The sequence below is a fragment of the Peromyscus leucopus genome, chromosome 10 (genome assembly GCF_004664715.2).
Source record: "Peromyscus leucopus breed LL Stock chromosome 10, UCI_PerLeu_2.1, whole genome shotgun sequence".
In the NCBI taxonomy this organism is placed as follows: domain Eukaryota; kingdom Metazoa; phylum Chordata; class Mammalia; order Rodentia; family Cricetidae; genus Peromyscus; species Peromyscus leucopus.
Genome location: NC_051071.1, coordinates 80,789,706 through 80,805,227, shown reverse-complemented (window position 1 = coordinate 80,805,227; position 15,522 = coordinate 80,789,706). Strand labels below are relative to the sequence as shown.

Genomic DNA, 15,522 nt, shown 5'->3' with positions numbered 1-15,522 from the left:
ATCAAAACAGCCACTAAATGACGAGTGGGAAAGAAGCATGCACAGCCTGGATGTGTTGGGTCAGGGAACAACTGGACAGGATGGAGTGTACTAGTATGGTGGTTTGAAAGAAAATGGCCCCCAAAGGGAGTGAGACTATTAGAAGGTGTGGTCTTGTTGGAGGAAGTGTGTCACTGTGGAGGCGGGTTTTGAGATCCCAGATCACAGACTACTTCCTATTGCCTTTGGATCAAGATGTAAGGACTCTCAGCTCCAGTACCATGTCTGCCAGTATGCTTCCTTTCTTCCCACCTAAACCTCTGAACTCTAATTGAGCAACTCAATTAAATGTTTTCCTTTATAAGAGTTGCTGTGGTCATGGTTTCTTTTTACAGCAATAGTGCCCTAAGATAACTAGTAAAAGATTTTTTTTGCATAATTTCACACAATTCTTATTAAGTTTTTGTTACATTTGTTTGTCTAATTATGTGGGTTATCTGGATGGATCAGAAAACAAATTATAAGTGTCGGCGTTCTCCTTCCACCCTATAGGTCCTAGGGATCCAATTCAGATTGACAGCCACAACAGCAAGTGTCCTTACCTGATGAGTCATCTTACTGATCCCATGTCACACAACTTAGCACATGTGGATTATTAATGTCTGGAATTTTCCAGTTAATATTTTCAGACCATGATTGACAAATGAAAACAATGTATAAAAGAGTTATCACACCAAACATGTAGGCTATATGTACAAGCAATAATAGTTACACATATTAATTGTGTTTACATAGTTTAACTATTATAATTTTACCAAGTAAATACCTTTGCTGATCATTCTCTCACATTCACTCACAGAAGGCTTGGCATCTACATTCTGCCTCTGTTTCTAAGCACCATCCTGAACAACTTCAATGTGAAAGTGGCAAGACCCACACTCTACCCTCGTACATTCATGATCATCTCAGTTTAAGAAATCCTTCTATTTCTCCTGAGAGCCTCGGGGCCGTGGTCAAACTTGACCTCTCCCCACCCTCTAACCTGCTGCAGACCGGAAACCTTCAGCTCTGCATTCAAGGTTCCCAGGGTTCAGCTGGCTCTCATCTTCACTCCCACTCATCTTTCCTGCAAAGAGAGGCCTGAGCACATCTTTCCTTGGCATACGTTCAGTGTCAAGTTGGCCCCGTTTTCCCCAGCACCTGCCACTTCCCATGGCTTCGCTGTTTTATTTCATTAGCACAGCCAAGTCCTAGTCCAAGATGTATTGTGCCTCTTCTTCTCTTATAGGAGTTGGCTTGAACTGCCATGGGAACAACATCACTATGCAAGTTGGAACTCCCACTGGTTGGTAGTTATGTGCTCCTGCAGGTCCTCACACCACCACTAATGTTTTACCTGACCTCGGCCACTCCCTTTCCCTAGCATTCTCTACTCTCATACACTCTGTGGCAGCTGCTAGTCACTGCCCACGTGCTTGCATTGAGAAGCACTTAGGAAATTAATAAAGTACTTCCCCCGAGTGCATTGCCACAGAGGATAGGATGAGGAGCCCCTCCCTGAGAGTTGGTGACTGTGGAGGCCCAAATTACTCAGGGTCACAGAATCTGAGCTTTACCAGCAGGGCTGCATAAAGGGATGACTTGACCATGGGCGTGGTTACCAGGTGTTTGGAAGGGTCTGCACTTGGCTGTATCTAGCAAGATGGAGATCTTCTGTCTCGCCCCTTGGCACTGTTATAAAAAGCCCTTTTGAATAAAGTTCTGGGCCATTGGGTATTGACCCAGGTCCTCCCAAAGCTATCCTGTGTTTCTGTCTTTCCTCTAGTCAACCAGTTCTCTCTTTTCACCTGATGTTTTCTTATCCCTCTCTCCTCAAGAGTACCCAGGGTAAAGTGGGGGCAGGCCCCCCACAGGTGACACTATCCTATAAGCTAGGGCCTTGGATATAGGATAGGAAGAAGAAAGGGCAAAACTCATAAGTGGAAGCAGATTCTTCTCTTTGCTTCTTGGCTCCCATGAGCCAAGCTGCTCTATAGCCCCAGACTATGACAGACTGACACCACTCGAACAGTGACTTCCAATAAGTCTTTTCTCCCTTGAGTGGCTCCCGTCGGATGGTCATCACCGAACTACAATATCACCTTACCCCCTTCTTGCCCTCATACTTAACTGTACTGTACCCACACATGGCTCTTCCTTTCCAATCCTAGGAAAAAGGATTGTTTTTCTACCTCTACCCACTCCAGTTCCATGCTCTGGATCCCACTCTGTTCTTCCCTAGAGGAACCCTTTCTAATTCATTGATTCTGGCTCTCTGGTTCTCTTCACATCTAACCACATAACTTCAGCTTCTCTCTGCAGCCTGAGCCATCCCCACCCCTCCTGACCTGATCCTGAAACTATCAAAAACTAAGAAGGCAAAGCAAAATCTTCCTTTCCTCTTTGGGTCACTCTACAAATACTGGTATCCATGTGTGAGATAGATAGGTGATAGATGATAGATAGATAGATAGATAGATAGATAGATAGATAGACAGATAGACAGATAGGATTATAGATAAATGGTAGATGATAAATAGAGCTATATGTACATATATTAAATAATCAGTTGGAGACTCGTTAGGTCATAAATACAGCAGTCACTCCTCCCTTTCTTATTCCTCATCTTTAAGCCTTCATCAAGTTCTGCTGTCCAACCCTAGATATGTATTTCACTTGACATTTCCTCTCGATCCCTACACAATGCAGTAGTTCATGTATTTGTTCTCTCTCCTGGGTTATTCTCATTGCCTCTGGATTGACATTCTCATTAATAGTATCATATATTAACTCTGGAAAACCAGAAAGATCCTTCTAGAAGGAAACCTGGATATTCCACTCACACATGATGTTATTACACTATATCATCTTAAAAATTAAACTCTAAGCTACCTAGTATAGCTTCAAACTTCTCTATAATGTTGGACTATTTCTCTAGCCTCATCTTTCATTCATCCTCCCATACATCGTTCAACAGTATTTACTGAGGGCCTACTGTGTGTCAGGTATGATTGCAGATATTGAGGAGATGCAATGACTAAAAGAGACAGTACAGAAGAAATTAGTAAAATATATAGTTTGTTAGCTAGCAATTAGTGTCAAGAAAAAGAGAGAGGAAATATGAAAGAAGTTGAAATGTGTGAAATTGGTGGTGGAGAGTTGAAATTAATAGAATAGCATTCAGGCAAGACTCAAAGAAAATGAGGGATTAAGCCATGAATTTATGCACAGACAAATATTACATATGCGCTCTCTCTCTCTCTCTCTCTCTCTCTCTCTCTCTCTCTCTCTCTCTCTCTCTCTCTCACACACACACACACACACACACATACACACACACACACACACAAATATGTACACATGATATCCACACATCATATACTGCTTCTGCTGTGAGAACTTTGCACTTTGCTGTTCCCACTAAAAGTGTTCTTTCTCAGGTGTGGGGGAAGGATGCACATGTACAAACATACAAACGTGTGTGTGTGTGTGTGTGTGTGTCTGTCTGTCTGTCTGTCCAGGGAGCAGCAATAAGGTTCGATTTCTAAAGCAGAGTGAAGAAGCGGAAGGCTAACAGAAGATTAATTAGAGGTCTACAAAGCGGTATGAAGTACATTGTGAGCAGTTATTCTAATTGGGAAGGGAAGCCACTGGAGAGGTTTAAAGAGGGAAGCAACGTGAGCTGGCTTCAATTTTAATAGCATCATCCTGGCTACTATACTATTGTCACTGTGAAAAGGGCAGGTTCAGAATCAGCCAAACCAGTTCAGAGGGTACTGTGGGAATCCAGGGAAATGACCTGCGAGAGAGCAGAGAGAGCATGCCTATGATGCACAGCCTGGAGAGGAGGAGCTGGGAAATTTGCAAGTGTGCAGGATGTGAGATGCGAGAGAAAGAGAGGAATTAGGGGTGATTTAAGTTATCTGGCCTGAGGAGTTGGGAGAAAGAGTTAAGAAAAAGTAGAAAAAGTGAGTTCCAGAGTTAGATACAGAACAGGAATCAGAAACTATCTGTAAGAAGTCAGAGAGTCAATGTTAGCATTCAGGGGCCACGTGCAGTGCACATCAGAGCTGCGATAACTACCATGAAGGTAGTAAAGACAGTAAAGAAAAGGTGAGGGTGACTGTGTCTCAATAAAACTTTATTTATGGACACAGAACACGGATTTCATATAATTTTTTTCCAAATTATGGCCTTGATATTTTAGTCATTTAAAAGATGTAAAATAATTCTTTTTGTTTTATATGATTCTACATATACTTTGTGTGTGTGTGTGTGTGTGTGAGAGAGAGAGAGAGAGAGAGAGAGAGAGAGAGAGAGAGAGAGTGTCTGTGTATATGTATATTTATATATCAGATATACTTCTATTATAGGGTCTTTGCATTCCACTGTTCTTTCTTGTTTGGTTGATTTGATTGTGTGTGTGTGTGTGTGTGTGTGTGTGTGTGTGTGTGTGTGTGTGTGTGTTCCTTTATTTAGAGAATATCCAGGCAGCTCAATATGTGAAGCAGAGTGATCATGAGAAGCTAAAAAGATTAAGCAGAGAGGGTGAGTTTGGAATCCCCTTGTCTTGGCCTCTCAAGGGCTAAGATACGAGCAAGTCCCACGGATCTGCCTGTCTCTGCCCTCTGGCATTGAGATTACACACACACACCACTATGCCCAGTTTGGGGTTTTGTTGTATATTTAACTTGGATTCTGGACATGGGATTTGGGAACTCAAGCTTGTGAGGCAAGCACTTTACTGACTGGGTAAGCTCTCCAGCCCCAGATATTCTTAATTAATACAAAATAAGATGTAGCTGAATTTAGTTCACTGACCCCTGGCATGAGAGAAGATTATATTTGCATTCTTCTGATGACTAAAGAGCTTAAACATTTTTCCATGCATTTATTGGCCATTTGTACTCCCTTTGAAGTACCTGCTTATTTCATTTCCCATTTATCGATTGTTCTTTTGCCATTCCCTTTTTCTAGTTCTTTATTTACTCTAGTTATCATTCCCAAGATAGATAGACAGCTGGCACAGAGTTTCTCTAATTTGACAGGAACTACCATAATTAACTCTATTACTCTGAACTATTAACATATAATGGTAAAAATATATTAAAAACCGAGTTTAGTTTTCAACAATATAATCCAGACTCACATTTAATTCAGGGTCTCTTCTATAATAACAAATATTCCCATGAAATAGGAAAAGGATTCTCTTCATGGCCTTTATAAATAGTAATTTCTTAGAAATATTTGTTTCATATGGTAGAAAGATCCGTGGCATATAACAGACTATTAGCAAATGTAAATATCTACACGCTCCCTGCAGAAATTAAATGATAATACCATGCAGAAATTAAAAAACATCTGTGCCGGTTGGTTTTTGTCAACTTGACACAAACCTAGACATACCTGGAAAGAGGGAGTCACAACTGAGAAAATGCCTCCTTAGGATTGGCCTACAGGTGAGTTTGTGGGGTATTAACTTGATTAATGGTTGACGTGGGAGAGACCAGCCCACTGTGAGTGGTGTCACCCCCTGGGCAGGTAGTCCTGGGCATAAGAAAATGAAGTGAAGAAGCCATGAAGAACAAGCCAGTGAGCAGTGTTCCTCCATGGCCTCTGCTTCAGATCCTGCCTCCAGGTTCCTGCCCTGACTTCCCTCAGTGGTCTATAACCTGACATATGCAAGCCAAACAAACCCTTCCCTCCCCAAGTTGCTTTTGGCCATTGTATTTTATCACAGCAATAGAAACCCTAACTATCTATAAAGCACGTTTTCATTCTAATGTTAGGGAGAAAAAGAGAGTGCTTTATTACCATGAGAGGCAGAAAGACTCAAGATTAATTGTTGGGGGAAGGGGCTAAACTAGAAAAATGAACCGTGCTTGTGAGACTGACAGAATGTTTTTTAAAGAAAATAATTGGTCCTCTCCGGAGAGTTTCAATTTTTGCATTTAAAAGTTAAGCTTTTAAAAAATAGGTTAACTCGAAAAGAGTCAGCAACCAGAAAAACAGTTTTCCAACAAAACTGGTATATACTGAGAAAAAAAAAAAAAAACTGAAAATGTTTACAGAGCAGAAGAGAATAGGGGAGATGTCCTGGATAAGGAGATGCTGGAGTCGGGGCTCTGCTGCTTCCCATGGGTCCAGCAGCCCAGCAACACTGCCAACAGACCCAGACTCTTTCTGCAAACCCCTCTTTACGAAGCCAGGCCTGACTTCAAGCCAGTGGATGGTGTGGAGATGCCATGAGTGCTGTCAGCAGCTCTGGCACCTGTCAGACCAGGGTAAAATCCCGGAGCTGGAGTTTATTAATTGTATAGTCACGGTTAATTGTTTCAAGTCTCCAGGCTTTACTTTTCTCACTGTAAAGTGGGACTGGACACTAATCTCCCATCACACTCCAGGCAGTGACATCTGTAAAACCTCTAACTACATGTTTTGCTAGGAATAAATGGTTAATAAGTGAAAATGAAGATATGCTTAACTGCAGAATGCTAAAATTCTCTACTTTGTTGCGTTTAGTTTCCAATTAGAGACTGAAATAGTTGTAAAAACATGACCCAAAAGATTTAGAAACCTGATCATTTGCTGACTTTCCCAGTAAGTTTGGGACACAATTAGGAAACCATACCTTCGCAAAGGCACACTGAGGGTTCTTGCAAACAACAGGTTTGCAGATCACAATATCACCATGGCAACGGCAGTTCTGGCATGAATCAGGCTTCCAAATCGTGGCATCCTGCAAGGAAGCAGAAGCTCTGAGTTAAAAAACTGATCAGTTGAGGTCTGTGACTCACAAAAGCAGTACCATCAATAGCCCCATGTCTTGAGTGATTAAAAAGGCAAAAGAAAGTCACAGGTACACCATGCCCAGAACATGCTGGTCACTGATTAAACCCCAAGTGGCAATAAAAGCATGTAATCCATTTCACAACAGTCAGCCCACGTAGCCAAAGACAAGGGCATTCAGCAGAGAGCTGTCGATACCCAGAGTAAAAACTATTGATTGGCCTGAAACCTCGGGAGGACAGACACGCGGCTTGCAGACTTGAAATTTCTTTATATGCTGCTAAGTAGCAGAAACCATCTGAGCAGGTTGAAAAGAAAATGACACTGACTAGCACTAGCCACCATCCAAAAAGCAGGATTTACCGCTAGATACTAAAAGCATGGCTAACTTCAATTGCCAGCTCCCTGCCGTTATGTATGTCAACATTTACCAGTGACGAGAAGGATGTGCAGGAGCAGTACAATGTTTTTAGACAGATCTACTAACGCATGCAATGGATGGCTGCTCTGTGCCTAACTGTGTGCTGGGAACACTGGGCACTAATTAAGTCTAAGTATGGGTACCATTCATAAGAATCTCTCACCATTCTTTTTATCACGAACATAAGGGAATTAGATAAATAGAAACTGATGGTCTAGGGTTATTAGTCAACAATTTGGAAAGGAAAATATAATGACCATGAATAGAAGTGAATCTGGGCTCAGTTCAAAGTCTCAGAAATGTCTTTATACTTCCTTGTCTTCCATCATGTTAGATCCTTATTTCAGCCGGACCCACTTTAAAGTCACTTTTGGCCCAGGTCTCTCAGAGAGTCAACAGAAATCTATTTCTGGCTGTTCAGCTGTGGCTCTGATGGCTTTGCATGGAAGCAATGAGGAATGTAAATGACACAGGCTCCCAACACAGGTTCCCGCTCCACCTCTACAACAGCCATACTTACTTGTTGGCCGAGTTCAAAACACTCATCTGCCTTAAGAACACTGTCTGTGTGCTTCTCTGTTCATATCTACTCTGTGGTACATCTTTATTTCCAACAGAACAAAATGCAGGCGCTACATGGCCTTTCCCGATCTCCAAGGGCAGGCTGAGTTTCCCAGTTCCAGGTCCAGCCACTGGCTTCCCCACCCTGGTCTCACATTCCACTCCCCTCCTGTAGTTCCTGATCTGCTCTGACTTCTTCAAACCATGTTCATGAAGCCAGGGATCCATCTTAGGGATGAATCCATTTTGTCCTTGACCCTTACCAGGTACGGCTCCTCAACCACTCTTCGACTCCACTGTGTCTGTGAACACTCTCACAATTTATAGCATTTATTCAAGCTCTTGGTAGCCTTGCTAGACCAGACCATAAGTCCCTTAGAGCACTAATTAATTTTCCTAAGCCTGCCACACTAGAGATGCTTAAAGGAATAGATATTAGTTCATGGGTTTCTTGGGGAAGGCTTCCTTCCTAAACTTTCTCAGCCCTATTTTCTCTGCCAACCAATAGAAGCACTAATCAATACAATAAGAGCCATATCTAAACCTCTGATAGTCACTGGAGTCCCAGTATTACTTAAATTAGGTTTTTAGATGAGCTGAGATATTGGTGGATAGTAAAGTCTGTGTCTCAACCTGGCTAGGCTACAGTCCCCTCTTATTTATTTGACCAGATCTTAATTTGTGTTGCTATGTACAAATGATCACAAATTTATGTTTTTGTTTATTGGGGGTTAGTACAAAAGATACACTTGTTCATTAGACATCATTGCTACAATTTTGGATGTTGATCTTTTCCGGAGATAGAAATGAATGGTATGGTGATCTCTGGAGATGCTGGAGAGGCAGAAGACCACAGCCCTCAGTCCACCACACCATCACAAGGGTCAACTAGGTTGCTATAATGTTCAGGGGCTTAGTTTATTAATGACATTTTCAACTTAGGCTTCCAATTTACTACTAGCCAGAATACAACCCCATCAAGAACAGAGGAGCACCACCTTTCTTCTGTAGATGAAACTGAAGTATATCATCAGCTGGCCTTGAACCAAGAGACAACCTTCTAGAGCATCAGTGGGTCCCAATTAGTAGTTGGCCTTGTAGAACCTGAAGTTTCTTGGAAAGCGGGGAGTTTGGCCTCAAGAGTCTAACACAGAAATTCTGAGTTTCCAGTCTGTTGACCTGCCTTACAGATGATTAAACCTGGTACTCACACCAATCGCACATGCTGGTTTCTTAAAATACAGCCACCGCCCCTCAATTCTGTTCACCATTCATTCAGTTCTTCTAGAAAATCATGACCAACAAAGCAACAGATTTATACTGGATAAGCACAGTATCCCCAGGCAAGCACTTTCAGTTCAAGGCTAAACTCATAATCTCTTAGGTTAGGGAATAGGCTTTGTGCATGAGGGCTTCTCCAAAGTCATTCAAGAAATACGAAGTAGGGATGGCTCTGCCATTAAAGGCTAGGCTCGCAACCAAAAATAAAACAAACACAAACTATAACCAAAACTATACGAAACGAATACATCAGGCATAGGTGTACAGACCTGCAATCCCAGCACTAGGAAAGCTAAGACAGGAGGAAAAGGAGTTCATGGCCAGCCTCAGCTATGTATCAAGTTCAAGGCTATCCTGAGCTACATGAGACATTGTCTCTAACAAAACAAAACAAAAACACAAACGCAAATTATTTATATATGTATATGTGTGTATGTGTATATATCGTACATATATACACCCATATAAGTGTGGGCACACTCATGTATGCATATGTGTAGATCCTGGGTATGATGGCACATGCCTGTAATCCTAGCAATTTAAAGATGGAAGCAGGAGGATCCCAGCCTGGGAAAGAGGGGAAAGAGAGGGAAGGAGGGAAAGAAGCGCTAATCTCATGGGGCTGGGAAGCTGTGGTTGGTTTCCCCAACAGGTGACGTAGTCCTGGAAGGCTACAGGAAGTAACTCAGAGTCGGAGCCCTGTGCCAAGTCAGCCCACAGCCCATGAAGCTGGAACTGTCACTACCATTCCCCTTTTACAGATGAGGAGACAGTTCCAGGAAATCGGTCCACTTGTCCAAGTTCACCAACTCCTTAGGCACCATGGGCACATGGCTCTGAAACAGCTGCCTGCGTTCAAAGCTAGTGTCACCCCTGTTCACTGTGCATCTGGTCTTCTCTGAAGTGCCTATGTCCCAGTGCCTGTTTCCTTATCTACAAAATAGAGCTGCAAAAGTAAGATAAATAAAGCTGCTGAAAGGACCACATGAGATGATGTACGAACCGTATTTGATACTGACCAAGAGTCTATTAATTTTCTCTTCTCTGAATGCTTCCTAGTATGTTATAGGCATTCAGCACCTACCTCTGAGAGATTCCTTTTCCCAGAATGAGTGTGGCCCCACAAGCAAAGGCTGGGCTTTTCCATCCTCTCATCTCTGTTCTACACAGGCAAAAAGCTAAATCTAAAACTACTATGTGAGTGGCACACTAGCACTCAGAGGACTAAGAACATTGTAGCAGGGGCGAGCAGCAATCTGGAGGGGAAGAAGGCTTTGGTGTTGCCGTTCTGGTGGTTCCCATTTGTTGGCTGTTTTGTTTCAAGAGGATAATAGAATACGGTGTTAGCAATATTTGGGTGGGGCTCCAAATATCACACTACCTCAGCCACGGCTCTTCCTGAACTGAGATGGTAAAACAAACTCCCAGACATCTGTTGGTTTTCACGTGGTTTGGCTCGGTTTGGCTCTTATTTTTAAGATTATAATATAATTATAGCAGTTTACCCTTCCTTCCTTCCCTCCCTCCATGCCCTCCATACACCCCTCTCCCTCTCTTTCAAATTTACAGCCTCTTCTTTCATTAATTTTTATTGCATGCATATATGTATATACATACACATTCCTAAATACAGCCTGCTCAGCCTGTAGAATGTGACTAGTATGTACATTTTCAGGGCTGACCGTTTTGGCAATGGACAACCAACTGGTACAGAGAACATGCTGAAAAACATTTTTTGTTCCTTCATGTTAGAGAAATGGAATGTATCCATTTCTGCATTTACCACTGCCCAGAGGTCACGAAAAGATATCTAATTTTTTTTTAGCACTTTTTAATGCAGTTAGAGCAGAGGTTTTGAGAGAACCTAGGTGTGTGGGAAGCTCTGCTACACCAGCCTGAGCCCATCTTCCTTTAACTCAGTCTGCAAAAGGCCTTACCAGTGTGGGCTACTTCATGCTGAGTGAGGGGCTAAGCGGTCAGTGGCCTTCATTCCTGGAGAGGCAACATTCTACAGCAGACTCCATAATACCTGTGTTACAGGACTTAGTGGGCTGAGCCCAAACAGGCTCTTCTAAAACACGCTGCGATTTCATGTTCATTCACAAAACCATAACTTTTCTTTACATTAATCCAGAGGTGAGATTTCTCTGGCGCTAGAAAACCTTCCTGACTCCTGTTACCTATCTGTCCAGCCTTCCCGAAGGGAGATCCCATGGATCATCTGCCTCTTTGCAGGTCCCTTTAATGTAGCCCAGTTCTTGAACATTGGCTGAAGTAGTAAATAAGCCTAAGTGACTGAGTGTCCTCATGAGATTACCCATCTGAATTCACATTCCACTTGGGGAGGGTGAGCTCCCGAAAACAACATTTAACTGACGGCCTGCCTAAGTCCCAACAGGGTTGACTATCATTTCACTGGTATCTAACTGTGCTTGAAGAAAATATTTCTTCATCTAAGCACTGGACCTGTCAAAGTACTTCCTTGTATTAATGTGCTCATGGATGTAGTAATTTATGGGTAATTTTAAATAAAATAAGCCTTTTCCCAAGGCCGGGATAGATAGCCATATATTATTTCAGGCCTAAAACTTTACGAATCAATTTCTATGGTCTCATAAAATTGCTTTATGAAGGCAGGGATGCAGGAACTCTTCACCAGCTTCCAACTTTGGATAAAGCCATAAAATCCCAAAGAAATAACATTGTAAAGAGACCTTTACAGATTTTTCCATGTTACTACTGCAATTACATCACTTTATAAGCCTCTCTTCAAATCTGACACACTCCACAGGAGACGCATGCCTCAGCTTTTCACTGGATTACAGACTTGAGAACTAGATTAGGACAAACCTAAAAAGCAGCAGAAAATACGCGCTCAAGGAGTGTCGATGTTTTTAGTAATGGGCAAATGAAGTCCTCCTGCAGATGACGTATCTCTATCACCACATACTTTGCAGCCATCTTGCTTTAAAAACTGTTAGTGGACCAGGATACAGCTCAGTGGTAGAGCACTTGCCTAGCACATGAAAGCACTAAGCTGAACTGACCCTTGGCACTTGGGGTGGGGGGAATCAAACATAATTTATTCACTTAGTTAAGTATCTATTGAACGTTTGATTAGTGCTAAAAATAAATAATGTATATATCCCTCGTTAGTACCAATTTGGGAAGGCGAGTTATTTAAAGCATTCTAAAGATCAGTATATCAACTGTCAACATAAATTTTCTTCCATATGAATAGTATAAATAATAAAAAATGATTGATTGACTCGTCTCATTTTTAAAATGAGACAAAAAAGGGAATAAAGCTCTCTAAAAGCTGTGCTTTCAAGTTACAAAACAGTGTGTAGAATGTGACTGTTTTGTAGTAACATGTATTTACAAGCATGGAAAGGGAACCATGACATTATAAAGCCAGTGATCAAAGGCAATTCGTTCCTGGGTGTGGGTGCTCGGTGATTTTTCTTCTTTTGCTTCTTTCTTTATTGTATTTGTATTTTCTATTTCTGCAACAATAAATTACCTAGTTTATATGGTCTTTCAAACAACATAATTCTAGAATACAAGGCGGAAGAACAAGTGTGTGTATGTGTGTGTGTGTGTGTGTGTGTGTGTGTGTGTGTGTGTGTGTGCACGCATGCACGTGTGTACTCGTGTGTATGCACACGCACGTGCGCATGCGTGTATTCTTTTCTTCCTACCAACCCTAGGCCCAAGTAGACCCTGGAAGGTGCAGCTGAGAGTAGCCACACTTAGATAAAATCACTTACTGAGTACACAACAGTGGGCAATTCATCCAACTCTCCTAAGCTATCTACAAACCCTGGTGTACTCAGTACAAGCTTAAAAATTAACTGTGCTCCCCACATGTCCTTCGAAGCAATAAAAGAAAGTTAGCATTCAGCTGGAGTTCACATCTTCATTTCCAGAAGTTCACTTCCTTGGCAAGTCTGGTTTTCAGGAAAGCTAATCCATAAAAAGAGGGTTCTTTGACCCAGCTCCAGTTCGGGCACAGAAATAATGGTCCTTGTTTGTCAGGGAACCATAAAGAAACAAATCAATAACTTTCATAAGGTTATTTTAGAGTTCAATTCTTCTCCCAAGTGCCCTTCCACAGACAGCTTAGATAAACAATGCCTTTTTCATTTGGTTTCATTTTAAAGTTCATGGAAAGCTCCTCACTCAGCCCCAAAGAGAAAGGGGACGAGGGCAGTTATTGTCAAGAAAAGATATTAGATCCTCCATTCAAGAGGAATAAATACAAGTTAAATACAAAATGCTGAGCCGCTTCCTGTTTTAAACCCACTTCCAAGGTTTGTCCCAAATCAGAACTCTTTACAAAGCATCTTGTTTTTTACACCAAGGACCCAAGCCCTCCCATTTCAGCATTCTGGGACCTACTGCCCAGCTATCTTAGAATGACAAACTCAAAGTCATTTGCTGCAAGACTGAGCCGGGATGCAGAAACAACAGCAAGAAACACAGATGAAAAGATAGCTACTGTGTGTAATTTAAAACACCGTCGTTCGAGAGACCCAAAGAGTGCAGCCAGTTAACATCACGTTCCAACAGACGGCTTGGAACAGCACTGCACCAAGGGTGGAGGCAGGGATCGAACCAGGATGAGAACAAGCTAACTCTAAGAGCCCTAAGTCCCCAGTCTCCCTCATTCTCCGACTCCTGTGGCGTGCACTGGGCAAGATATCAGGACCCTCAGTTTACAAATGAAGGAATCAGCTGTGGATAGGACACATGAATTACACGCAGGCCAGATCTGGGACTGAAGCCCTCCTTTTCTCCCTCTTATACAGTATCAATAACAATGTACTAAAACACCATACATCATTCTTCACTTAACACTCGCCGACTTTGAGAGATCAACAAGGGGAGGCTCCCTAGGGCAGTGCTGTCTGCTCTTAGAAAAGATGAAGGGACCATGATGTTTAAGTGACCCACTGTAATCTAACTTCCACACAGACTCTAGACATTAAACACTACTTCCTCCTGCCTCCTGAAGGAAGTAGATCGCCCTCTGTCCCTGCCCCTGCCTCTACCGTGTCAACAAAGCCCCTCCCCCTTCTAAAGAACCAGACTAACTCTTGACAGTTCTGTTTGGCCCAAGGAGGAAAAATGGAGGAAGAGGGTACCCTCTAAGGAGTCCCAGATATTGTTGTTATTTTTAAAACCTCTTAACATAGTAGTTTTTCTTTTTTTTTAATCATTGTCTTCATTTTTCAGAAGGGACACTGAGACTCAGAGAGGTTGAGTCCTATTTCTAAGGGAAGCTAGTTACCTGTGTGTGAGCTAACACTGTGCCCACTGGACTCTAGAGATGCTAACCTTGTGTTCCCAGCACACACTCCTGTGCGCACGGCTTGCTCTACAGGTTACCCCCCCCTGGCTCGAGCAGCAGTGCCCAATGGTAGAGTGGGGAACGTCGGGTTCGAAAGCCCATTCAACAACTTCCCAGCTTGAGGACTTGGGACAAATCTACCAGTTTTTCTGGGTCAATTGTTTCCCAGGCTCACCCAAGTCATAGTGAGGATGAAATGAGCTAACGTTCTCAGCAGAGTGGCTTGCTCATTAGAAGCACGTAACAGGCATCAGCTTTGACTTAACTCACATGCCACAACCACAGTCACTTGACCATGGACTTTTATTTTAATGACACAGGGAGGGTTATAGCACTTAGCACTGTAGAATACGCTCCCTGGCATCTCTAATGCCCAATATAAGAGGCCGTGAATTTCCTGTGGCCTAAATGTTTAAATAATACTCTACTCTTAAGTTCTGTCATAACTGCTTCTGGAGAAGTTCAGTCTGGAGGAAAAAAATAGAGTATCTTTAAAATACAGAATAAAATAAGATATCCATGTAATATGTCCTCGTTCTAAATTCTCAAGCAACTGAAACCAGGCTTGCATCCACGGCTCTTCTGGCCCTCACATCAAGCTCTCTGTTTATTCTAGCACAATCCTGTTACAGTGAAAGTCTGATCAGAGAGGCCTCCAATGACAAAATAACTTTCATAAATTTCTGGAGATGCTAACCACAGTAAAAATTCTATTATGACTAGAAAGTCAGTCCTATTTCCACTTCAGTCCAGATGCCAGGAGATTCCACTACAGCTTAAGCTTGTAATTACTTTTTTTTCCTCTATCAATTCAGCTTCCAAAGACTTCATTTCATATTCCTAAGGCAAATGTGGGGACACAGGGAAATTAAACATTCAAAATGTTTGCGGATGAAATTAAACTATAGCTACACCATTATCTTCCATATTAAAATTACTTAATTTTTTTTTGTCTTCCTTCTCTACTAGATTCTTATCATTCATTTTATAATTAGGTTTTTAGTTGTCTCTCTCCCTTCCCAAGAGTAAGGACAATTTTTTTTCTATTCAGGCAGCTTTGTATCCCCACAGGGATAAAACACAGCAGGCACTTAATGTT

At 42.1% G+C, this 15,522-nt stretch overlaps 1 protein-coding gene across 1 annotated transcript in view; it reads right to left on the bottom strand.

Moving 5' to 3' along the window:
• Positions 1-15,522, bottom strand: part of Fras1 (Fraser extracellular matrix complex subunit 1) — a 337,326-nt gene that overhangs the window by 254,850 nt on the left and 66,954 nt on the right. Inside the window, exon 2 of the mRNA XM_037208856.1 lies at positions 6,650-6,776. Within this exon, the coding sequence (XP_037064751.1) occupies positions 6,650-6,776 (127 nt within the window). The remainder of the gene's footprint in view (positions 1-6,649; positions 6,777-15,522) is intronic.